The sequence below is a fragment of the Podarcis raffonei genome, chromosome 6 (genome assembly GCF_027172205.1).
Source record: "Podarcis raffonei isolate rPodRaf1 chromosome 6, rPodRaf1.pri, whole genome shotgun sequence".
Taxonomy (NCBI): Eukaryota; Metazoa; Chordata; class Lepidosauria; order Squamata; family Lacertidae; genus Podarcis; species Podarcis raffonei.
In genome coordinates, this window is record NC_070607.1 from 77853078 (window position 1) to 77877905 (window position 24828).

General features: G+C 45.6%; 1 protein-coding gene and 1 long non-coding RNA gene across 3 annotated transcripts in view; both read right to left on the reverse strand.

Moving 5' to 3' along the window:
- Window positions 1-1700: 1700 nt before the first annotated feature.
- On the reverse strand, window positions 1701-4043 carry LOC128416412 (uncharacterized). Its single transcript, XR_008331210.1, has 2 exons — window positions 4003-4043; window positions 1701-3025 (listed from the first exon to the last, which is right to left on the reverse strand). It is a non-coding gene; the product is annotated as an uncharacterized LOC128416412 (long non-coding RNA).
- Window positions 4044-7696: 3653 nt separating this feature from the next.
- The window catches only part of HNF4A (hepatocyte nuclear factor 4 alpha), a 62711-nt gene continuing 45579 nt past the window's right edge, over window positions 7697-24828 (reverse strand). For both annotated transcript variants that reach the window (XM_053394131.1, XM_053394129.1), the window contains exons 2-10: window positions 23219-23393; window positions 20931-21025; window positions 18314-18420; window positions 14538-14696; window positions 12322-12409; window positions 11607-11762; window positions 10413-10649; window positions 9476-9601; window positions 7697-8891 (exon numbers count right to left, since the gene is read on the reverse strand). In XM_053394131.1, the coding sequence (XP_053250106.1) occupies window positions 8749-8891; window positions 9476-9601; window positions 10413-10649; window positions 11607-11762; window positions 12322-12409; window positions 14538-14696; window positions 18314-18420; window positions 20931-21025; window positions 23219-23393 (1286 nt within the window). In that variant the 3' untranslated portion in view covers window positions 7697-8748. The remainder of the gene's footprint in view (window positions 8892-9475; window positions 9602-10412; window positions 10650-11606; window positions 11763-12321; window positions 12410-14537; window positions 14697-18313; window positions 18421-20930; window positions 21026-23218; window positions 23394-24828) is intronic.

The following is a 24828-nucleotide window of genomic DNA, read 5'->3' on the forward strand; positions in this document are numbered from 1 at the left end:
GTTGGTCTGTAGCACCCATGGTTGAATGCACTTTCATGCAAAATTGTGGGGGGGGGGAGAGGAGGTGTACTCTTTCCTGGCCTTCTCCCCGATATAAACAGTTGGGGGACAGTCAGTCATATGGCCCCTACCGCCCAAAGTGGTGCAGTCCACATGCAAGTTGACTGGCTCTGCTGCTGATTTTGAGAGCCAGGCCACAGAAAAAGCATTCCCATTTCCATGAAAGGGAGAGAAAAGGGAAATGTCCCTTCTAAGATGGCTATGGTTTATGGAGGTGTATTCAAGAGGGGGTTTGGGGGGGAACTGTTCCCTTATTTAATTGTGGGAGCACCGCTTTCTTCAGAACCAATCAATCTGCCTATAATTTTTGTGCACTTATCCTGAAAACTTCTGCACCTCTGGTATTTTGTAGCCTTTTAGCAACACTGCATCCTTACACATACAGATTGACCTGGGAACAAAGCCTGTTGAACCAAATGGAACTTGCTTCTGAGTAGACAGGTATAGGGTTGTGTGTTAAAGATCTGTCTGTCTGTCTATCTATAGCTACCGTATTTTTCGTTCTATAGGGCGCACCGGCCCATAGGACGCACCTCTTTTTTTTGGGGGGGGGGAAATGAATATAAAAAAATTATTCCCCCCCCCCAGCCGCGGCTGCCGCCCCAAGCCTTGCACACACCTGCCCGAAGCACGGGGCACCCTCCGGAGGGCTCCCCGTGCTTCGGGCGACAGGCTGCCGCCCCAAGCCTCGCGCGCCCGGCGGGACCTCCCGCCTGGCGCGCAAGGCTTGCAGACACTCGCCCGAAGTACAGAGAGCCCTCCGGAGGGCTCCCCGTGCTTCGGGCGACAGGCTGCCGCCCCAAGCCTCACGCGCTCGGCGGGACCTCCCGCCGGGCGCGCAAGGCTTGCGGACACTCGCCGGGGCTGCAGGCTGCTGCCCGCAAGCCTTGTGAACCCGCGGGAACTCCCGCTGGGCTTGCAAGGCTTGCGGATAGCTTCCTGAAGCCTGGAGAGCGAGAGGGGTCGGTGCGCACCGATGCCTCTCGCTCTCCAGGCTTCAGCGAAAGCCTGCATTCGCACTATAGGACGCACACACATTTCCCCTTCATTTTCTGGAGGGGAAAAAGTGCGTCCTATGGTGCGAAAAATACGGTACATGTCTCTTGTCATTCTGGTCTAAATCCACTGATTTACTCAGAACTTCCAAGTGTCTTTATTTTCCAGGGGCAGTCCCGGATTTACAGATGCCGTCCCAGATTCTAATTTGATTCTGGAACAGCTTGCTTTTCCTTAGGCTGTCCCTGTTTTCATCACAGAAATGTTGGAGGGTATGGTGTTTTGCAACCCTCTAGCCAAGGAGATAAGTAACTACAAATTTAGAAGACATCTGAAGGCAGCCCTGTATAGCAAAGGTTTTTTTTTTAAAAAAAATGTTTAATGTTTTATACTGTTTCTATATATGTTGGAAGCCACTCAGAGTGGCCAGTGCAACCCAGTCAGATGGGTGGAGTATAAATAAAATATATTATAAATCTTAATATTATTATTACTCAATAGGATGTCCCTATTTTCATCGGAGAAATGTTGAGAATATGTTTACTTACTGCACTCCACTGACTCACAATTTTGCGGGGGGGGGGAGGGGGCGTGGGAGAGGCAGGGAATCAATGTACAAAGTTTCATGTTACGACACCTATCTGTGAAAGGTTAGAAAACATTTTGTATTTATTTTTCTTTAAAACACTAATAAAAGAAATACAGCTCTCTCTTTTCCATTGGAAGGCAGTAGTCAACAAACATTAATGTACCATACTAAAAGATTTCTGGCATGTAGTAAATCTACACCCCAAATACCTTCTTCCAGCTATCCCTACGTATAGGAAATGTTGTTGCAGCTGGAAAAACAATCCTGTAATTTACACTATTCACATTCAATTTTGCAATTACACATAATCAATATGATTTACACAATAATTTAGGGGGGGATGATTTGACCCATCATTACAATAAATTACATAGCATAACACAGTCGTGTCTGGCAAACGTTAGAATACTTTGACACCCGAGGTCTGCTGGCAGGGTGTTTATTTTCGCATATGAAGTAAAGGGACTAATCCCTAAGCAGGTGTAAATGAGATGACCTCAGTTAATATCCATTGGTCCGTTTATTCCAGTCAAGGATCCTGATTGAGGACTCTTTTTTTGGCAGTTGGAACTATTCTTACAAGGAGACAACTCCACAGAATTCGCAAAACAGCTAATATTTTCCCTGAACTATAATTCCAGTTCTTGAATTCAAAGGGATGGCACTCGCTTATTATCTACCTTCTACAGCAGTGTCTTTACAACTCTTCCAAGGAACCCCATGATACTTTGACAAAAAAATATGCTGTGATGAACATAACTTCCTGGAAAGAGGGATGGCACCTTTGGTCATAGCCGAGTAGCTTGGGCCCATGCTATGCCATCAAACAGAGAGGTTTCAACTTCAATCTTTGGCACTGTCATCTTAAAGAATCTCAGAAGCAGCTGCAGCAGAAAAGCAATGTCATTAGTTCACCCCTTCTGATCTTTCCCTGTCCTGCACATCGGGGGTGGATATAGGGTATGTTCTCAATCCACATAGGCACAATAAGGTCTAGTCTGTGGTGAGGAATCTCCAATTTGCGGGGCAGTACAGTGGTACCTCAGGTTAAGAACTTAATTCGTTCCAGAGGTCCGTACTTAACCTGAAACTGTTCTTAACCTGAAGCACCACTTTAGCTAATGGGGCCTCCTGTTGCTGCCGCGCAGCCGGAGCCCGATTTCTGTTCTCATCCTGAAGCAAAGTTCTTAACCTGAAGCACTATTTCTGGGTTAGTGGAGTCTGTAACCTGAAGCGTATGTAACCTGAGGTACCACTGTATTGGACCTCCAGGAGTTAAACTTTGGTCTGTGAGACTACTTTTAAAAAACCACACCCACCTGCCAATCAGCTGGCATCACTCTGATGAGGGGTAACACCCAGGGCTTTTTTTCAGCCAAACTCAGTTCCGGGACCTCTCAGGTGGGCGCCATTGCTGTTCTAAGAGAACAAGTGAGGCGTTCATGGTGAGTTCCAGCACCTCTTTTCTAGAAAAATAGCACTGGTGAAATCAGCTAGAACGTGCAGGGGGTGTTGGTTTTAGGAACTGGAGCAAGACTGAAATCCTGCTCAGTTTGGTTGCCTGCAAAGCAGAGGTTCAAAGAGCAGCACAGGCTGTTTGCAAAAAGGCTTTCAAATAGCCTCAAACAGTGCTTTAAAGCCCCAACAGTTCAGGCTAGTGTGTACCCTATTTGATCTCAGTTTGCACCCTAGGGAGTTTCCTGATTCTTCAAACCCTCTGCAATACACAGGGATTCAGTGGCAGATGTACAGAGAGTTCCTTAGCAGAAGGGGTTCCCCAAAGACAGAAAATCCCCCAGTGAGTATATATCACAAACAGTTCTATTTCCCAGTCAGTGCCCTTTTTGGAAAGTTGGTCTTTCTTTTCTCAGCCATGACATGCGATAATGAAGCAGATGATCAGCAGAGAGAGCTGAGCTCATCTTTCCAAGGGAACAGAGGAAGGTAACCTTTTATTTAGTTCAGGTCACTGGTCAATCTGCTTCAGTATTGTCTACACTGACCGACAGCCGTTCTCCAAGCTTTCAGATATGTATCATTTCCATGTCTACCTGGGGAAGTTATGAATGTGCTCTCCCACTGAGCTACATACCTTCAGCCCCAACATTTGAAGATTATTATGGTCTGCCTGCATTCTGGACACATTAAATTGGATGTTTCTTCTGTAAAATTAAGGGACATGTCAGTATCTATTAGGGTTTCAGCAAGAGAAAGCAGATGAGCGCAGGACATCATTGGATAATGAATATTGAATTTGGACTCTGGGAAAGATTCTGGTTTACAACTTCTTTCTCAAATCCAACACTTCAGAATATCTGTACACTCAGGCCTTCTTCTCAGGTGGAACTTGCAGGAACTCAGTTCCGGCACCTCTCAGGTGGGCGCCATTGCCGTTATAAAAGAAAAGGGGGGCGTTCATGGGGGCACCTCTTTTTCTAGAAAAATAGCACTGTGTACACGTTTGGAGATGGTTATCCCAAGATAAACTTTACTCTGGTCTGCATGTACTCCAAGGAATCCAAATAAGTTTCAGACACCCTTCCTTGCTAGCTGCCTTGGCTCCTAACCTTGAGAGGCATCATATCTGGTGTTGCAGAACGAGACTTTAATTATTCTATTTCCATTAACTTTCTCTGGCTGGAACAGTTTCCAGCTGAGGACTCAGGACAGACAAGGACACGGAGTGCAGTCTATTCCCTGGTGCACCATGAGAGATGGAGAGAAAATGGAGGCTCTGGCACTGATATGCAGCCACACAGAACAGAAGTCAGAAAAACAGCTGAAGGAAGAAACTTAATCCTGGATGTTGAGATTAAGGCATTCAATAGAGGAGGCTCTGTTATCTGCATGGCAGGCAGAAGTTCAACTGGTGAACTCCATACCACATACAATGGTAAGGCAAAGAGCCTTCTCTGTGGTGGCACCTTCCTCACCTTGGAGATTAGGCAGGTACCAAGTGTCAGATGCTTCCAGCATGCTTTTAAAAGTCATGGATTTGCTCAGGCATTTCCAGACTATTATTGCCAGTTTTTAGATTTTAGCACCTTGTTCGTCAAATTCACAGATGACACCAAACTGAGAGGGGTAGCTAATGCTGCAGAAGACAGAATCATAATTCAAAATAACCTTAACAGATTGGAGAACTGGGCTCAAGCTAATAAAATGAATTTCAATAGGGCCAATGTAAGGTTCTGTACTTGGCAGGAAGAACCAGATATAGGATGAGGGACACCTGGCTTTCTAGCAGTACATGTGAAAAGGATCTAGGGGTCTTGGTGGACCACAAGCTTAACATGAGTCAACAGTAGGATGCAGCAGCAAAAAACCCTAATGCTATTCTAGGTTGCGTCAACTGAAGTATAGTGTCCAGATTAAGGGAAGTAATATTCTGCCTTGGTCAGACCACACCTGGAATTCAGTGTCCAATTCTGGGCACAATTTAAGAAGGATGTTGACAAGCTGGAACGTGTGCAGAGGAGGGCAACCAAGATGATCAAGGGTCTGGAAACCAAGCCTTATGAGGAGCGCTTGAAGGAGCTAGGTATGTTTAGGTTAAGAGGAGACTGAGAGGAGAGACGATAGCCAACTTCAAATATCTTAAGAGTTGTCACATGGAAGAGGGAACAAGCTTGTTTTCTCCTGCTCTGGGGGGTAGGACTCTAACCAATGGCTTCAAGTTACAAGAAAGGATATTCCAACTAAACATCAGGAAGAACTTTCTGACCATAAGAGCTGTTCAGCAGTGGAACAGTCTCCCTTGGGAAATTGTGGACTCTGCATCCTTAGAGGTTTTCAAGCAGAGGTTGGATGGCCATGTGTCATGGATGCTTCAGGTGAGATTCCTGCATTGCAGGGGGTTGGACTAGATGACCCTTGGGGTCCCTTCCAACTGTATGATTCTATGATATTATTTGACTGATATATTTTATTACTATGTTATTTTTTGTGGTTGTCAATTGCTTTGGTACTCTCTGGAGTGAAATACCATGAAAAAATAGTTCTATAAAATAAATAAATAGTTTCAGCAGCCACCCTGGGCCATTTCACATGAGTGTTTCTGAGATGGAACAACCACCACGAGCCACCAATGTGGTATCTGGATGTACTAGTGTGTCCACCAGAACTTCCTATGGTGTTTTTGGAAGGCCTCAGTGAATATCCCCTCAAAAATCCAGGACACAAAGGACCGTTTGCTCTTCCTGCCTCTCCTACATCGAACACACACCTTTAAACATGGCCACATTTCATTGGATGCCGGGACTAGTCACCCACCCTCCCACTTGTTTGAAATTTAAGAGACTGCAGAGGACTTCCCTCTGTGACCGACTGTGGCAATGGCAGATGGAGGTGCATTTTTTCCATTGATGGGGCAGGGACAACATCACATTACTTTGTGGCTCTGCCTCTTTTTCTGCTCTTTTAGCTGTGGGTGCCACTTTGTGTGACATTTCACACCCTTGTGAATTTTGCAATCGGCACCCACAGCACTTTCTCAAAATTCCCACTGTGCTCAGTAGCACCAAAAGGCTGGCAACTCTTAAGTTTCCTTTAAAGAATTTGTAATCGTACCCTATAGTTTACCACATAAACACTGGGCAGGGGAAGTCACCTCATAGGGATTCTTGCTTCTCTGAAATTGTCTTATGGATGAGGCTTGCCTTCTCCAAGAATCAGGTAATTTTACTCATCAGAGAAGAATTCAACTATTGTTATGCTTATCCTGAGATAAAAGAGAGGCAAATCACGAGCCCCTGATCTTTTCAGTAGCCTTTGATTCTCTTTCAACTTCAGTTTCTTACTTGCTCCTTGAATGTGCTAAATGAATCAGTCTGAGCAAAAATCAGGGCTTCTTAACTGAGAATAACTGATGGTGTAAACATGCCCCCAGGGTGTGGTTCAGTGTGCAGATAATGGCATTTCTCAGCTGTGTTTTAAATACCAAGGAAATCCCACAGTAGTCAACATATAGTGATACCTCTGGTTAAGAACTTAATTCGTTCTGGAGGTTCGTTCTTAACCTGAAACTGTTCTTAACCTGAGGTACCACTTTAGCTAATGGGACCTCCTGCTGCGCCGCCGCGCGCAATTTCTGTTCTCATCCTGAAGCAAAGTTCTTAACCTAAGGTACTATTTCTGCGTTAGCAGAGTCTATAACCCGAAGCGTCTGTAACCTAAAGCATCTATAACCCGAGGTACCACTGTATATCACATGTGATGTCGGCGTGACTTTGGCCTAACTGCTTAGATTGAATTAAAAAATTATCCTCACACAGAACGAATCCGAGCCCTCATGCTTGCTGAGGTAAAATTTTAAAATGGGAAAGTAAGTTAATTTCCTTTTGACATCTCATCGGATCTAGGGCATTTTTAAAAGATTGTCAGCTGCATATTCATTTGAATGAGGTCCCCAATCCTTGTGTTGAGGGGAGGATTGATGACTCAGTGGCAGAGCACATGCCTTGCATTCAGAGGGTCACAGGTCCAATTCCCAACATCTCTAATTAAAAGGGACTCTAGCTGTGGGATTGGGAAAGATGTCTGCATCAGGCTTGCAGCATAATACTAGGCTGGAGAGGTCGATGGTCTGACTCTGTATACGGCAGTCTATGTTGCGTTCCTATGAGCTGCCACACAGGGGGTGCATCAAGATGGCTGCCACTCACAACTGGGAATACTACCCAAGGGGCACGGCAGCAAGGGCTTAAGATCAGGTAGAAACTTTGCATCTAGAGGAGATGGTTTGCATCACAGTGTAGTCAGCGTGAATTCTGGCAAAAAGTGCACTTGGCCCATGCTGACCTGGCTTATCAACCTCCTTGGCAGCACCTAGGCCTAGGAGAAAGGTTCGCTGGTGCCAGCCCTGAACCTGCGTCACCTTCAGATCTTCCCCTCATTTGTTCTCCATAATTCCCAACAACGTAGCACCTGGAATCATTATGAATAGGGACGAGAAATGGACGAGACCGGTAGTGGGTCGCTTGATTAGGAGATTCACTGAAGCAGAGGAATCTGGCATCATTAATGCAACTGAATTATCTCTTGAATGAAGGATGACATTGAAATCGACATTTGTGTAGCACTTCCACATACAGGAATCCCCTCAAATAAAGGGACCCTTGGCTCTGTTGCAGCAAGAAGGCAAATCTTACAGTCTCAACAAGGACTAGACAAATTCAAGGAGGACTACTTTTTCAATGGGACCTCCATGTGCAGAGACAATGCGCATGAGTAGCAAGTGAGGAAAAGAAGAGCATAGCCAAGAGAAGACCATCCACTTTCATGCGTCACTTGTGAGTCCAAGAGGCATCTGGGTGACTGCTGTTTGAAGGAGAGAACGCTGGACTGGATGGATCTTGGTCTGACCCAGCAAGCCAATGCTTTGTTCAAACAAGCTGCTACTTCCTCATAGAAATCACCAGTCACCAAGTGGAAAAAGCACCACCAACTACTTTGGCCACTGAATTTTGTTTATTTCTGAAGATCACTGGAAGCATATAGTCCTGGCTCCTGCTTCTGCTACTGCCCCAAGGCAGTGGAACTGTGGAGAAGGCAATAAAGAGGCTGTACTTCTGCAACATCCGGGTCAAACTTTCTGCCTCTTCCTTAGTGTGGACCACCATGCCTGCTTGGGATTGTCACGAGAGGGCTTGTAGCTATTTAGAGATCTTGCAGTGAAAGTGTTCACCCCTCCCTTTCATTTGGATGCCTTTTCTTAAATAAAAAAAGTTAAGATTTGAAGTGAAATAAACACAATAACATTGTGTAACTCAGTGGCAGTGATGAAACAAGCATGTCAGTGCAATTTTTGAAATAGTCACCTACGGATCTGAAATTTGGGATATGGCTCTATAGGATAAAGACTTCCACCAAGGCTAGTTCATTCGTTCTGCAACGCTCGAGTGCAGCTGTTCTCCATAGCCACATGAAGCTTTGGGAAGATGGCTTTCTCCCCATCCAATTTCCAAATAACAATTTGATGCGTTTGTGCCCTGGGATGCCTCTGTGAATATTCAACCTCCAGAGTGATGAAAATGAGAATGAGAAAGGGTTTGTCTCCCTCATCATGGTCTTTGTGGCATCTGATACATTCATTTGGTTGGATGCTAGATGACCTCTTGCTTCGTGATGGCAGGTTGAGGGATTGAACTAGGCTGCTTGGCCACAGTTGCAACGGCCCCAGGAAGCAGTTTGTATTGTTCAGCTCCTGAGCCAGCAGGTGGGGAAGGCTGGGGAGTTTCGGGAGTGGCTGTTGAAAGAAAAAAAATTGATGTTTTATACATATATAAAAGGCATTGTACAGGATCAGTTAAAGTATAAAGGATCACATCAAAAGAAGGTTAACAGTGCAACCCAATGCATGTTTACTTAGAGGTAAATCCTACCGGGTTCAATAGCATTTTCAAAGTCTTTTCTTTACATTTGATTAGATGTACATGCCAAATGTTGTTATGTACTAGTGCAGCCAGGTAGCCTCTTTAAAAGTGGGAAAATAAAACATTACTCCCTTCTGCTCTTGTCCCATCAATATTAGAATGCTTTCCTTTTAAACATTTCTTATTCTTCAAAGGATGTGTGTTCTCCCTCTTCACGTACTCATGTAATCATGTATACCATCCTATGGGGTTTTATTGTGTTTTCTAAAAAGTCTGAGGCCCCTTCCTCTTCCTTTCCTACTGGTGTTAGGGAGAGCAGAGCATTATGGGAGATGTTGCTCCCATTACTCCAGCAAACTGACAAATCTGCATACTAGCTCCACTTACTCGGTTTACCATGACTCAGAACACACACGGCACGCCTAGAGAGCTGGTTCTCTTGTGCAGGAATACTCACACAGCTGCCCGTTGTGCATCTGAGCAGGCATTGTGTTGGCCACAATCACGTTTGTCCCCAGGTTCTCCTGGATCAGGTGCGGGTGAAGAGCATGGTGATGAGCGTGAGGAGTGTCACTCGATGACCCTAAATTATATATATTATTCTAAGTATTGCGTAATATATGGATATAGTTCTTTTTAAAAAAAATAAATAAAAATGCAGTAAAATGGTTACATGCAAAATTCGATGAAACAGAGAATGCAGCGCAAAGCAGTACATAGTGTAATGATACTAGTTCCAAAGCGGCTCAAAAAACCAACAACCCAGCCAGTTTAATTGATTAAAAACCTGAGAAAATAAAATAGTTTTTAAAAAACCACCTGACTATATTATATGAAGCAGGCACCAGGCAAATGTCACTGGCAGTCTGTATAGGTTCTCCACAGACAGGTCTGTGAGGCTGGTGGGAGAGCTTTGCTTTGGTGGGAGATTGTGAACTCTGAAATGGAGACTCAGCAGATGAGGGTTGCTTAACCTTATCCCCTCTACTGCTATTCCCCCGCGACTTCTCGCCCACTTTGTTTTGAATCATGTCCACCCTCAGCTGTTTGGCAGACCCAGTTCCCTACAGTACATCCAGCTTCTTCCTAACTGAGTTAAATGCACAGGACCCCTGTCCTAAATGGAATTGGGCAACACAAAATGCTTGGATTTTCCAAAGAGCCTGAAGCCTGTGAAGGAGAGGTCCAGTAAGCATATCAGGATGAATGCTTGTTGTCATATAACGGCCTCATAAATCGATCATGACCAATGCTCCATAAAAACCCAGACATATAACCACCGTGTAAGTTTTGTGTATGCTAATCAGGATAGATGCTGAATAAGATGGTCATCTTGAGGAGCCCCTGAAATTCAATAGGCAAAAACCCCCGCTTCCTGTAGGATCAACACTCACCTCCTAGCAGCATCTCCTGCAGAAGGTTGTCGATCTTGGCCATGCCAAAGAGCTTGACGAACTGGATCTGCTCAATCATCTGCCAAGTGATGCTCTGGAGGGTGGGCAGGAGGAGGAGGAGTTCCCCAAAGCGTCCCCGTGAATCATACTGCCGGTCATTGATGTAGTCCTCCAGGCTGACTTGAACTTGGTACCGCATTCGCTTGATCTTGATGGGGTCGCTCAGCCCTTTAGCATCTGGGGGAAACCGTAAGAAATTACGGACTATGGCATTTCTCAAGAAAGATGCAGTTTCAAGTGGGCCAGTCTGGATGGTCTCCTGAAGTTCCTTACTTTGCTCAAACTCCTTTGGCAAGCACTGGGGAAGGTGTGCCAGTTTCATTCCTCATCCTGCACTAACACAGACTTTGCATGAGTTCCGATTGTGTAAGAGCAAATAGAGGGACGCTGTGACAACTCCGGCTTATGAAACAGGGTGAACAAATGCAACACAGGACACAGGACACCTGTGCCTCAACTAGTTGTCTATCATCCTTACCTAGTCCCATTTTAGAGCCATCCAAGATGGCAGCCATCACTACATAGTCCAGATTTTAACTATATGTTGTGTGAAGAATTATTTCCTTTTGCCTGTCCTGAATTTCTCCCATTCAGCTTTGCCAGATGTTCTAGGAGAAAACACACACCTCTCTATTCGCTTTCTCTACTTCCCTCACCTGCACTCATGTTGTTGGGAACCTTACTGAATGGTTCTTTTTCGTGAATAAACATTATAGGAGGAACTTGGCCACGAGGAAGGGCATTGCTAGACAATACAGTCCTATATTCTGCGGAAAGGTAAAGAAAAAGGGGCCCCTGACCATTAGGTCCAGTCGTGACTGACTCTGGGGTTGTGGCGCTCATCTCGCTTTATTGGCTGAGGGAGCCGGCGTATAGTGAGCCGGAAGCAGAGCATGGAAATGCCGTTTACCTTCCCGTCGGAGCGGTACCTATTTATCTCCTTGCACTTTGATGTGCTTTCGAACTGCTAGGTTGGCAGGAGCAGGGACCGAGCAACGGGAGCTCGCGGAACCTTAATTTACATTTTGTTCCCCACACATTGTAGAAAAGCAATTCCCCAGCCATGTTAAAGGGGTTGGGGCATGGAAGCAGCCTCAAATGCCTCTTCCAAGTTACTGAAAAATCAGCACCTACCTGGATCAAAGAAGATGATGGCTTTCAAACATGCGTATTCGTTTTCGTCAATCTGCAGCTCTTGGAACGTGAACACTAGCTCATCCAGGATGCGTACAGCCACACGGCTGATCTCCAGCAACTCCGGACAATTACGGGGGATTATGTGGTCATTTCCTGCAGGAGAATTGTTTGTTTTAATTAAAACCCCTTACACCTTTGTGTACAGTAGGCTAGTTTCCACACAAACAGAAACACACACACATCCAAGCAAGCAAGAAGCATTATCAGAGTTCAATGACACATTCCTGCCTGGCAAAAAATCCAAGGGGGCGGTACAAAATAGGGCTGGTGCGAGGTGTGACTCAGGAGGGTGTGTGGCCTGGGGAAGAGAGAGCATTTGGCCCCTGAAACTGAGGTTTCCCACCCCTGTGGTAGGTGACAAAGAAACCTGACAGATTACCGTATTTTTCCGTGTATAAGACTATATTTTTTCCCTAAATTTTTGAAGTTTAAAATAAGGGGTCGTCTTATACACAGACAGTGCATAGTGCATTTTCTCAATTTTGAGTCCCAAAGAATAGTGGGTGTCTTATACACGGGGGCATCTTATACATGGAAAAATACAGTACATTGCCTGCTTCCTTCCAAACCCCCACGCTGGAAAAAAGCAATACATGACCGTATTTTTAACAGGAGGAGATGGGAGGCATGTTGTTATACGATGAAGTTTTACCTAGGAGTAGGATGTCTTTGAACACCATCGACCTCTTGGCGGCTCCCAGTAGCAGGTGCTCCCCTGCATGGGCCCGTAGCAAAGCCACCTGGAGGAACAAAGGCCTATTATTAGAGGGCTGATGCAAGAGGAGGACAGATGGCAGGGCAGAGGGAGACAGAGAGATGATCACCTACAGAAGAAGAGTGCAGAAATTGCAGCTTGCTGAACTACTCCTTTGAAGACCACATGATTGAAAGGATCACAATATAAGCTGGGCATCTAACGTCATGACCCATAAGGGAATTTGTTTTCTGTGAGCGGGAACACGACACAGAGGAATAGCAATTCCTGTGGAACTGAAGTCTTCTTAGCTCCTTCCCCTTTCTCTGCTGATGTTTGCCTACAAAAGCATCCCAGGCATCACTTACAACAGTAGGCTAGTGAGCACTTCCTATAAATTCCCACATGGGAAGTACTCACCCTTCTGTTTTTCAGGAACTGGCACAGTATGTCTCATGTTCAACAGGATATGGGGGGGGGACCTCTAAATCGCTCGGTAACGTGGCCTGATCTTTCATCAGCTTCTGGGGACTAGTTGTTGTTGGCACCAGTCTGTCTCAAGAGACAATGGAGTGCACCTCCAGGGGTGAAGTCAATCTGCTGCATTAGCAGCACCGAAGTGCCCTCCCCTGGGCGTAAGCCTGGGCAGTGTGTATGGAGATCCTAGGCTGCCTAGATGACAAGACACACACACCCCACCTCACTGATATGGTCCAAAGGAAAGCAGAGCAATACGTTTGGCACCAGCTTGGCTGCTGGAGTTGCCAGAAGGAGGCATACAAGGCGCCATCCAACCATCTTACGGACTCTACTCTGGATTTGTGTAGGGCTTACTCCTTAGCCTTTTCTTCTGCCGGAGATATCCCGCAAGGCAGTGGAGGTTGAAGACTAACATAACAATGATAGATAGCCACCTTCCTCACTCAGTGCTAGGATGTTTGGGGACCAGAGTTCTCAGAGCAGGAATAACTGGTTGGAACAAAGGCCCCTGGAACAGAGCAGCAGGCAGATGCATAAGGAAGAGGTGCTCAACCACCTCCTTTGCAAGCTTGTTCCCAGGGTCCAGGGAGCCTGAGCCTATTGCAGAGGGGAAAAGAATGCTCTGTTGAGTCCTACGCTGATCCTACGCTGAGGGCACACATGTGCAAAGGTGAAGGTGGATTGTCCCTAGTTCATAAACAAGTAAAATAATGCTGGCCCTCCAATCCAGAGGTTGGGATCCAGCGACATTAGGGCTCTCTAAGGGAGCCATAAGGTCGCTCAAATGGCCACATGTTGGACTACTTTCCCCAAGTCTAGCATTGTAATTAATTTCTCTGCTGACTGTGGACGTCTTGCTGTGATGAGCAACCCGTGGTTGTTGTTTTTCTCTTACTCTTGCTCTGTTGTTAATGATTGCATTCTGTCACTTTATGCCCTTCAGTGATCCTCAAGAATGTTCTGTATCTCCTGTCCCACTTCTGTTTTTTAAAAGAAGAAATCTGTGGAAACTAAGGTTAATACTAAGACGCAGTGTGGCATGGATGCTTCTTAATGTCCAACCGGGACTTCAGCTGTGCAGCAAACAACCACTAAACATTAACCAAAGGATTTGGGAAAGGGTGTCTTTATAGGGATGGGCCCATCTGTATACACTGAACAAACATGAAGAAATATCTTGCGATGAAAGAGCTGGAGGAAAGAGGAGAGAACATTATTTTCTGGAGGTTTAGATCTCACCACTGGGAAGGAACGAACTTAAGGAAAGGAAATCTGTCCAAACAGAGTTCTGATTTAAAGGTACCCTGATGTTAAATGGACACAGCTTTCAAAACAAAATGGGGGCCCCTATCAACCCACTTTGCTCTGCTGTGCAACTGTAAATGCAGGCGCCGCTGGCAGTAAGGACGTAATCCTTGCAGCCCAAATACTCGACAATGTCTGCTTGCCTCACAGCTTGTTTGCATCAGTCATTTTCAAGGGCTGGTTCTGCATTAGTTCAGCTTTGACGTGCATGCAGCCCCCGTGAGTCACAGTTCATAAGTATTTTATCAACTTAGGTTGTACAATAGCTGCACCCTTTCCTGGACACGGATAACTCCGCCACAGTCATTCACAATGGGCCTTGCATTGAATTATTAGAAATGGAACAGGAAAACCAACGTTTAGTTTCAGCTAGGATAAATAGGACTCACCTGATCATCCAGAGGAAGCTCACAGAAGGCCGGGATGTACTTGGCCCATTCCACTAGCACTAGCAACTGCTGCTTCATGGACTCGCAGACGTCTGCAATATTCGCGATCTTCTTCCCTCTGATATCACCATTGATCACTGAAATTGGTGACGATGATATCTGCAGGGGGGAGAAAGAGGTTTTACCTAACATTGCTCAGAGGGAGAGGGAGAGGTAAGCTGTAAGGAAGCTGCACAAACGACATCATCATCATCAAAATCCGTGCAGCAGATTTATGTGGGAAACTGTAACACCTTTCTTTTTTGCTGCAGAATTGCAAAGGCTCTTGCCCTCTAACCAAGGTCAAATCCATTCTCCATCAAATACCATGATCCACAAACAAGCTAGGTTTTAGATTTTCTCTCCCCCATCTCCCTATTTCTTCAAAATACTCTGCTAGCTAGCCTTGTGGCCAGCAAATAAGAGATGGAAAGGTGGGATGAGGAAGCCGTGGCCTGCATGGCTGTAAAGGGAATTGGGGGTTGCTCGTGCGTAAGGGTGCTGCTGCTCTAGGCAACGTTGTCTGGCTAAACCTTTCCCTGGCTGGACAGCCCTTTCTCCGTGGCTGTGTCAGTCACTGGCAGAATCTGTCAGTGGGCGTTTCCTGAACTTCTTCCAACATAAAAGCTCTTTGACGCCAAGTCTCCGCCTAGCCTCCCTGCGCGGAAGTCTTCTGCGCAGAGTGGGCGTGGCCAGCGGAGGTCCTGGGCTCTCCCCGCTGGTCTCTGTGGAAGAGTCTTGGAGCCATCTCTCCGAAGTCCTTCCCTGCTCCCCTTTCTTCCTGGTGTCACGCCAATTTCCTTCCCCAAAGGAAGTGTTCTCTCTCTCCCTGCTGGTCCCTTCTCCTGCATCGTTGGGGAGCCTTACCTCCACTCTTGGCTCCGATGGCAGTTCCCTGACAATGGCCAAGGTGGATGACAGGTGGTTGAAGTTGAAGTCTAGCCAATATCTGGAAGGTCACATCCCTGCTCTAATGCTAAACCCATTTAAACTGAAATGCCGCTGCATTCATCTGTTTGGGATTTGGCTCCGGTTGCAACATCTTAAAGCCAAATGTTCTTGGAGTACTTCTAGATGGTCCTAAAGGGAAGTTCACACAGAAATGTTTCTCAGTTGATGAGCACAGCACAGCATCCAGTGATGATGTGTGTTGTGTTTGTGAAATGGCTGCTGAAGATTGCAGACAGAGCCTGCATAACATTTGTTTGCATCACTGATACACAATGCTTCCCAGCAGAGGCAGTTCACATTCAGCAGGGAACCAGTTGAGCCATAACTGCTACAGTGATGAGCTATAAAGTCATGCACATGATGTACAGATCTGCTTTTATGATGGGAACCAGAAGTGCAATTCAAGTTCTAGACGGATGCTTTGGGCTACGCTTCCTCCCTCTTGGGTGCCTTCCAATCCTGGCTAGTCCTGAGCAGCAAATACCCAGATACGAGCCAATATACTTCAGTATTTAGAGTAGGGGTGGGTAGAATTCAGGATTGCACAATCTGCTTTGGTTTTCCCTAGAGCCCTGAGATCCATCAGCTGATGAGAGAAAGAAGGGAGTTGAGTGACAGAGAAAGCACTGTGCAAAGTGGCCATCAGGGGAGTGTGAACATGCATCTTCTGAGAGATACATTAAAAAGTGCTAAGTATCAATCTCAGTGAATAATAATGCCCTTTTTCAATGTGTCTGTTTGCAACAAGAAGTCTGCCTGCATGCATGGTTTGCAGCCCCCACAAAACACACTGAAATCCAAGTCATCCTCCCCAGTCAACTGTTCTCTTCCTGTCAGCTATTTCATTTGCTTGTTCTCTCCGCCTTCCTTTCTCTCCCAGGACCATATTTGTGCTATTCCTTCTCCCATGTTAATGCAAAGATCCCAATTCCATTTGGGAAAGAAATGTGGCTCCGAAACAACCTAGAAAGCAAGCCCCAGCACCACCTTAATCTGTCCCAAGCAGTTTTATCTGCTGCAATCTTGGCAACTCTAGAAATGTCATCAAATAAGCAATGCTTTACGATACGATACGATAATCTTTATTGTCATTGTCCCATACAGAACAACCAAATTGAAAAATCTACATCAGACATTCAAAAACCAACAAGCCTGCTATCCCAGCCTGGTTAGCTCCCTCAAAACTCTGATACCCCTTAATGAATACAATATACTCCCATAGAGACTACCTTAAAAAGGTAAAGGTACCCCTGCCCATACGGGCCAGTCTTGACAGACTCTAGGGTTGTGCGCTCATCTCACTCTATAGGCCGGGAACCAGCGCTGTCTGCAGACACTTCCGGGTCACGTGGCCAGCGTGACAAGCTGCATCTGGCGAGCCAGCGCAGCACACGGAACGCCATTTACCTTCCCGCTAGTAAGCGGTCCCTATTTATCTACTTGCACCCGAGGGTGCTTTCGAACTGCTAGGTTGGCAGACGCTGGGACCCAGTGATGGGAGCGCACCCCGCCACGGGGATTCGAACCGCCGACCTTTCGATCGGCAAGTCCTAGGCGCTGAGGCTTTAACCCACAGCGCCACCCGCGAGAGACTACCTTACACTGTGTTTAAAACCAAAATCGCATTTGGATAGAAACTGTTTCTAGGTGGCTAGTCCTAGTCTTTATAACCCTGTACCTTCTTCCAGAAGGCAGAAGCTGAAAGAGATTATTTCTGGGGTGCGCACTGTCCTGCACTATCTCTGCAGCTTTCTTATGGCACCTGGAAGCATAGATTTGATCCAAGGTGGGAAGAGTGCACCCAATTATTCTCTCTTACAGTCTTTACAACAAACAAAAACCTGGCTGTTAATATAGTGAACCTGCAAGATTTAATACAATAATACTGATCCTGGATGACCCCGGGCCAATGGGGAAGAAGTCCCTCATAGGTATCTGCCCAGTTTGGGGGCCTTTCCCAGAGTTCATATTTTTGGTGCAGTCAATGCACAGTTGTTATTTGTTTCACACGAGCTAAGCACCTTCCTTCCCTTGAGGTGGCACTTCTGTTACATTTTCTCGGACTCCTCAGGGCAGCATTTTGCACCTAGGAAGCTGCTGACAGCATATGCGATGCTATGACTGAGATGGGAAACGTGGTTGTACAAGTACTGTGTTGATCTGTTTGGTATTCCCTCTGTCATCAGCAATCCATCAAACTGGAAGCTGTCTGACCAGAGACTAAACCGTGCAACTCAATGCTTGTTTATTAAGAAGTAAACTCAACTGCAGGCATAGGCAAACCCGGCCCTCCAGATGTTTTGGGACTACAATTCCTATCATCCCTGACCACTGGTCCTGCTAGCTAGGGATCCTGCGAGTTGTAGGCCAAAAACATCTGGAGGGGCGAGTTTGAGGAAGCCTGGCTTACATGGTAACTAGACTATATCTGGCCTTTATAGAGCACTCATTCCAATTGGTTTTACGGGGAGGTTATATAACAATGAGCATTCATCCTGATTTGTTTGCAGGGTGTTTTTACATCTTGCCATTAATCATTCATTCATCCCACAGTTTCCCATGTATTTCCACTCCACTTTCCCAACCAAGAAAAGTCCAATTTTTGAAAGCAGGTTTGTTCTGCTGGGGCAACAGAGCCCTTTAATCCACTTTAACACTGCAAAACTAACATCTGGGTATGTGTTTGAATCCGTCCCACAAAATACTGGTGGTCTGGAGGCACCCCCGAGCTGGAAAGAAGACTAAAATGATTATTATTTCTCTGCATTCTAAAATAGAAGACGTACCTGTTGTGAGAGAACTTCTGCTTGCAGTAAAACGTTAATGGACGGCAAGCTGCTGTCTTCGTAGCTGGATCGCCGAGTACTGATTCGGTCGCGTTCGTTCTGTACAGCTGCAAAACCAAAACAAACAAAAAACGATCCCAAAAATGAAAATGCAAAACACTCCGGATTACTATCAGAAGCACAAGACAAAGCAAGAAGCTGTCATCACCCCATACACTTTTGTCATTGCTTTTATACAACATAATAACGTTTTAATATAACATAACATGGGAAAGCTCAATTGGTAGAGCATAAGACTCTTCATCTCAGGGTTGAATCCCACATTAAGCAAAAGATTCCTGCATTGCAGAGGGCTGGACTAGATGATCCTCGTGGTCCCTTCCAACTCTACACTTCTAGGATTCTAGATTTTAATTTCTGTAGTTTGGAAAAGTACAAAGGAAACGCAGGGGGTGATGGTGGCGATGCCATCATCTGCCCTATCCCAAGAGCGATTTAAAGTGGGTAAAAGTAAAAGAATGGAATATATGTATGAAACATCCAGATAAATGCATGCCCTTATTCTAAGGAAGTCAGCTCAATGGGAATTGTCTTCAGATATTTGAGTTCTTTAGTTTAAAAGAGCTGCACGCTATGTTATAAACTTCTGCCATCTCCACACTACGGTCACTTTCAAGCCATGCATTTAATGCACATGGTACCCCAACCAAAGAATCGGAACCATAATTTACCCCTCACAGAGCTACATCACCCTTAAGAAACTGCAGTTCCCAGGACTCTTTGGGGAAAGCCATGTGCTTTAAATGTGGATGTGACCATAGTCGGCTTTCTTTCCTAAATCAATAAACTCCAAGCACCACTTCCTTTGTAAGTGTTCCAGAATGTTTTGATCATTTTAAGCGCACCAGGGAACTGTGTTCTAGGATCTTTTAAGACACGTAGTCCACTTGCGACTTCCTGGGAGGTTAGCCAAGTTTGCCGAGTCATGAAGTTGCCTAAACTATCCCCTATGATAACTCCACAATTAATGGAGCTATCAAACAATATCTGATTGTTACGGTTACACCTGTGCCTCTCCAGATTTATTTCCTAGTCATATCATTCTGCTTGATAATACGGCTATAATGAGGCTGTGCTGAAATTAAAAGCCTGCAGTCAGCGGCTGTTAACAGAGGCGCTCAAGGTTACGCCATGCGTTATCGGGATCCACGCAGCTCTGTCACGGCATGATGTATTCTGAATGTTTACTCAGTATTTAGCTGGTCACGGACCTAATGTAACTTCTATTGAATATTAACAGGCAAATACAAGTTGAGTAGGCACTCCAGAGAGAAAAGAGAAAATTCCCCAGTCCTTTGCACAAACCACAGTAATGCTCGAACCCACTGATGCAACTATAATAACTAATGTTGTGGAAGGAACATGAATCTCCAGGGTTTGGGGTTAATGACATTAGTCTGTTGCAGCAAAAGTGACAAGAGAGCCTTCTGGTACCTTTAAGACAAGACAGATTTATTCCAGCCTAACCATTTTATGGACTGGGGCCCAATCTAAAGCACAAAAACCGTGCCAAAAAAAAGTACCTTGTGGCTTGTGAAAGAACTAACGTATTTATTACGGCATAAGCTTTTGCAAGACAGAGCCCCCTTTATCAGGTGCGTTTGGGCCAGAATCATAACAAAATAAAAAGAGCTCTGTTGGGGCAGACCGAAGACTAACTAGTTCAGCATCCTGTTTCTTGTAGTGGGCAACCAAATGTCTTTGGTGAGGCCACAAGGAGGACATGCGAGGAACAGCAGTCTCCTACTATTGCTCCCCAATGGTTGGTAGGAAGAAGCATAGAGCAGTCCTTTTAAAGCATCTAAGATGGACTTCATTGCATTTTGTGGGAGCAAATTCTACAACTGCAGTGTGTGAAGAAGTAGTTTCTTTCTTCCACTCCTAATCCTGAATACGTTGTGAACCGCGCTGTGATCTTCGGATGAAGGGCAGTATTAAAAATTTAATAACTAATGAAAAATTACACTTGGAACTTTTTATATAGTAGATATCAAATGTTCAAACCACTTCGTCTGCACCATGTTAGTAATTCCCACAAAAGTCCATTTCCTCTCGAGAACATCCTCAGAAGTTGACAAAGGTTGAAACAGTGATTTGGGGAGCTTCTATTGGAATTGCATAACAATCCCTTCAGGTGCGAACTGACATGGATGTTATTGTCTCAGTTGGTTTGGAGGCTCAGTTTGTAATATGCTGGATGATGGTTGTGAGCAGGGAAATAGGTTTCCCCACCCCTGAAAAAAACTATTCATTTGCTGATCAATAGTTGTTGAATAGATCAAATGGTAGTGTAGCATCAGGGAGAAAAACTGCTCTCGTGCCTTCAGGTTTTGTTGAAAACTGAGCAGCAGCTGGCACAGCAAATGGTCTGAGAACCTGGTGCTGCAGCACTGCAGAAGTTAAGCAGGTGTGGGACTGCAAAGACGTGTAGGGAAAGGAGTAGGCATTTGTTTCATAACCCAGTGACCTACATGGCTGGTTTACAGACTACGCTGCCTGCAGTTTGGGCACACAATAAGAGGGAAGCTGCAGCCAGTGACATACAAAGAGACCTCACCTTCTTTCTTCATTCCTGCTCGAAAACATTTCTTTAGCCTGCAGTATCGACATTGGTTTCTTTTGTCCTTGTCTACAACACACTGCCTGTTAAACCTGGCAGGGGTGGGGGGGGAGAGGAAGGAGATAGAATCATGAGTTTAAAAGGGAAACACCATTCAGAGACTTAAGAGGGTGACTTGAATTAGGCGCTATAATCGCCCTAGGACTGATCAGCACCCCAAGGAATGAATAAGCAGGAAAACAATAGTAACTCTGGGCTCATCTACACTTTGGCTTGAACTGAATTTTGATCATACCAGATCTGTACTGATTAATTCCTCTGGAGCCGAGAACTTTTCTCATAGTTCCATGGCTGTGCCTTGCTAAAATCAGATATTGCGTGCCCATCCATAATGGGCCTGCCCCCCGCACTCACAGCAAAAAGGGAGGGATAAAATAAATGGTCAAGACAACCGTCTGAGATTTAAAATGGCCATAACTTTATTGATTTCAGATGTAGGGAGTCTTGGCATAGGCACTGGGCGTGTATACCTCTCAGCCCCCCCCCCCCCCGCTGCTGGGTCTAAGACATGACAGGGTCTATTTGGGGGTGGACCTGTCACAAAACGCAGGTTTAAGTGGATGGGGCCCAAATGCTGAGGGAAGCTCTATGGCCCACCAGCCCTATGCAACTGGCTTTTTGGACAGAGACTTCCCTCCAGACCCCTCTAACGGGGTATCCTGTTATCGTCGCCACAGGGGGAAAGGGGAAGTGCAGGGGAAATTCCTTCCTGACCCCGAATATGAAGTCCGTCAAAAGACCTCAGCAAAGCCCTCCTAGCTGAAAAGGAATTGGTTAAAGCACCAAACAACTGGAATGAAGGGAGGCAGAAGGGTGGGTGACGCTCCTGGCTGACTGGATGAGGAGGGCAGAGTCGGCCAGGAATTATAGTTGCCAAGCACTCAAAATGGCGCGTCGGCATCCGAGCAGCCGGGCCACAAGCACCGGTCATTGAGGAGGTATGGTAAGTGGCCATTACCTGCTCAATTGGATCTTATCACATGTGCAAAAACCCGAAACCATCCCTGCTCCTAAGCATGAAACTTACTAGACCAAGAGTTACCAGGACTAAGGAATCGCCCACACGGCTGCTTTCCTTGCTGCTTTCCCCCTGGGGAAACCTGCTGTTTACCAATGAATCAGAGTAACTGGGTTTTCTCCTGATTGATACTTGCTCTGATTTAGCGCTAAAAAGAGGATTTTCCGGGAGAAAGCAGCAGGGCGAAGGCAAAACTGCTTGGACCCAGGCCTAGAAAGCACAGGACAAGTGTGAGCAAGCCCTGACTCTGAAACGATTTCTCCGCTGCAATTTTGTGGAGTGCTCAACACATGTACAAAAAGCAGCATATTAATGCGACATCAAAGGGTAACTGGAATGATAGGGGACAGGCAGGGAGAAAAAACAGTAAGGTTAAGTAGGACAGGTTACAACCTAAGGAATGAGCCTGTCTCTTTAAATGTATGGATAAAGTGAGAGGTACCGTATTTTTCGCTCTATAACACGCACCCGACCATAACACGCACGTAGTTTTTAGAGGAGGAAAATCCTTAGGCATGCCACCCGTAGGCATTCCCTCCATAACACGCACAGACATTTCCCCTTACTTTTTAGGAGGAAAAAAGTGAGTGTTATGGTGCAAAAAATATGGTAATTTAGATCCAGCTGCCGCTGCCTCTACTCCTCACCAGTCCTTTCAGCCACCTTCCTCTTTTTTCTCCTGCCCTAATGAGCAGGACTCCACTACCTTCTACTGCAAAGAAGAGAGAAGTGGGGAATAAAGGACAGAGGGGGGAACTGGGCATGAACACCAGGAATTAAGGCTGCAGTGCTGCATCCACACATACTGACAGGTCTCTGCTTTACTGTCTGGTCGCTTTTTTTGCCCTGACACTTTTCCTGTGAAAACCTGCTCTTTAACACTGAATCGGAACAAATGGCAATTTGGGTTTCTGTAGATTTCTGTCTGCTCCAGTTCAGCAGTAGAGAGTGTTTTTTCACAGGGAAAGTGCAATGGCAAAAAACAACACTATGACACGGTGGTTTAAAGTGCCTAGAAACACAGCACAAAAAGAAGTCCGGATGAGCCCTTTTCCCCCAAGGAAACGTGTGGGATTGCTCTGTCTCCTGCCTTCCAGTTCCTTGGTGCACTTATAGAGAAGTTCTCGTTCCCTAGGTTATAACCTGTCTCACACCTTTTAAGGATTTATCCGGTAACATCCCGCTGCCCCCACCTTCCCCCCTTTACCTGCAAGAATACATGTGATTCTTTCTGACGCTTCTCCTGAAAAACCCTTTACAGCCGTCACAGCTGGAGGCCCCATAGTGTTTCCCCGTTGCACGATCTCCGCAAATGGCACACAACGCACTGGCCCCGATGCTGTTGGACGCATTGAGGTTTGCTGCTTCAGAAGGGGAGGTGTCTGTTCAAAGGGGAGACAGGGAGGGCAACTGTGAAACAATTGGGAATGGGTTCAGATCGAAGCAGGAAATTACAAGGGCAGGCCCTACAAAGCATTATTATCCCAACTGGGCAGGCGGTTCAGGCTGACAGAGCAACTTGCCTTGGGCTGCTTGATGAGCTCTGGCAGAGGTGACAACATCTTAATCCAAGTTCAATCTTTGCAGCCCGCTTTTCCTTCCAAAGGGAAGCCCATAGCATACCAAAATAAATACAACAATACCAAAAATCAATACGATAATATCAGGCAGCAAACCAAACGAAAAGCAATGCTGTAACAACGCATAAATAAAATTTCAATTCAGTATCCATGGCAGTGGTTCTCAAACTTTTTTTTTCTCTGGGCCACACTTTCAGAATAAAAATTTGCTCGTGCTGCACCTAATTTTTAATTGATGAGAAATGCATTGGAAAACAAAAAGAATCAACTCCTAGCAGCGCTTGATTTATAACATAGAATGCAACTACTTTATAATATGACCGTGGGACATCCAGAAAATACAAAGCAATGCTGCTACGTAAGTACATGAATCATTCCCAAAATATAATATTGATTGTCTTCACCCTTCCTGCCACACATGCCATCCTCTCTTGCCACACCAGTGTGGCACAACACACCCTTTGAGAGCCACTGATCTATGGGAACAAATCAAGGAATCAGATCAACTGAATCCCTGCAATATGGACATTTCATATTAGTCCTCTTATTTTTGCCTCTGTCCTTCTTCCCTTCCCCTAATTGTCTCTCTCACTGTCAAAACTTATGACTGTAAGGTCCTTGGGGCAGGGCCCTTTTATTTTTATTCAGCACTGAAAAACACCACATATACTGGTGGTGCTAGATACACGAGTGCCAATACTCCCAATAATTTACTCCTTCTGGGACCAATACTTCTCACTAGCTTTGAGTTGGCAGTTCCATTATGATGGCTAACCCAACACTCACTCCTTTCTGTACAGATTTGTTATGGCATATTGGGCTCTTCCAGAAGATTCAAAACCCATTCATTTTCCCTTGACTACTGTTCTTGAGCTCCTGCTGATCTAGTATCAATAGGTTGTGATGCCATCCCTGTGGCATGGAAAGGGGAGGCGGCCCTTGCTGCTTGTGTGTGTGTGGGGGGATATTTGCCTGTCTTCCCACCCACAACAGCTCATGCAATTTTACACCTGTTTCCCAATAAGCATCAGGATGGTGAAGATGCAATTGAAGATGGCAGGCAACAGAGGAAGTTAGGGAGGGTTTAGCTGGCAAAACTGAAATCCTGATAGCCAGCTCCATTACATCTGAACTCTTTAATCTAGAAATTAAGCAACTGATTGCACCAAGTAATCTAATAATACAGTACTGGTACCTTTACCTTTTTACCAGGAAAATACAGAAAGATAAAGGGGTT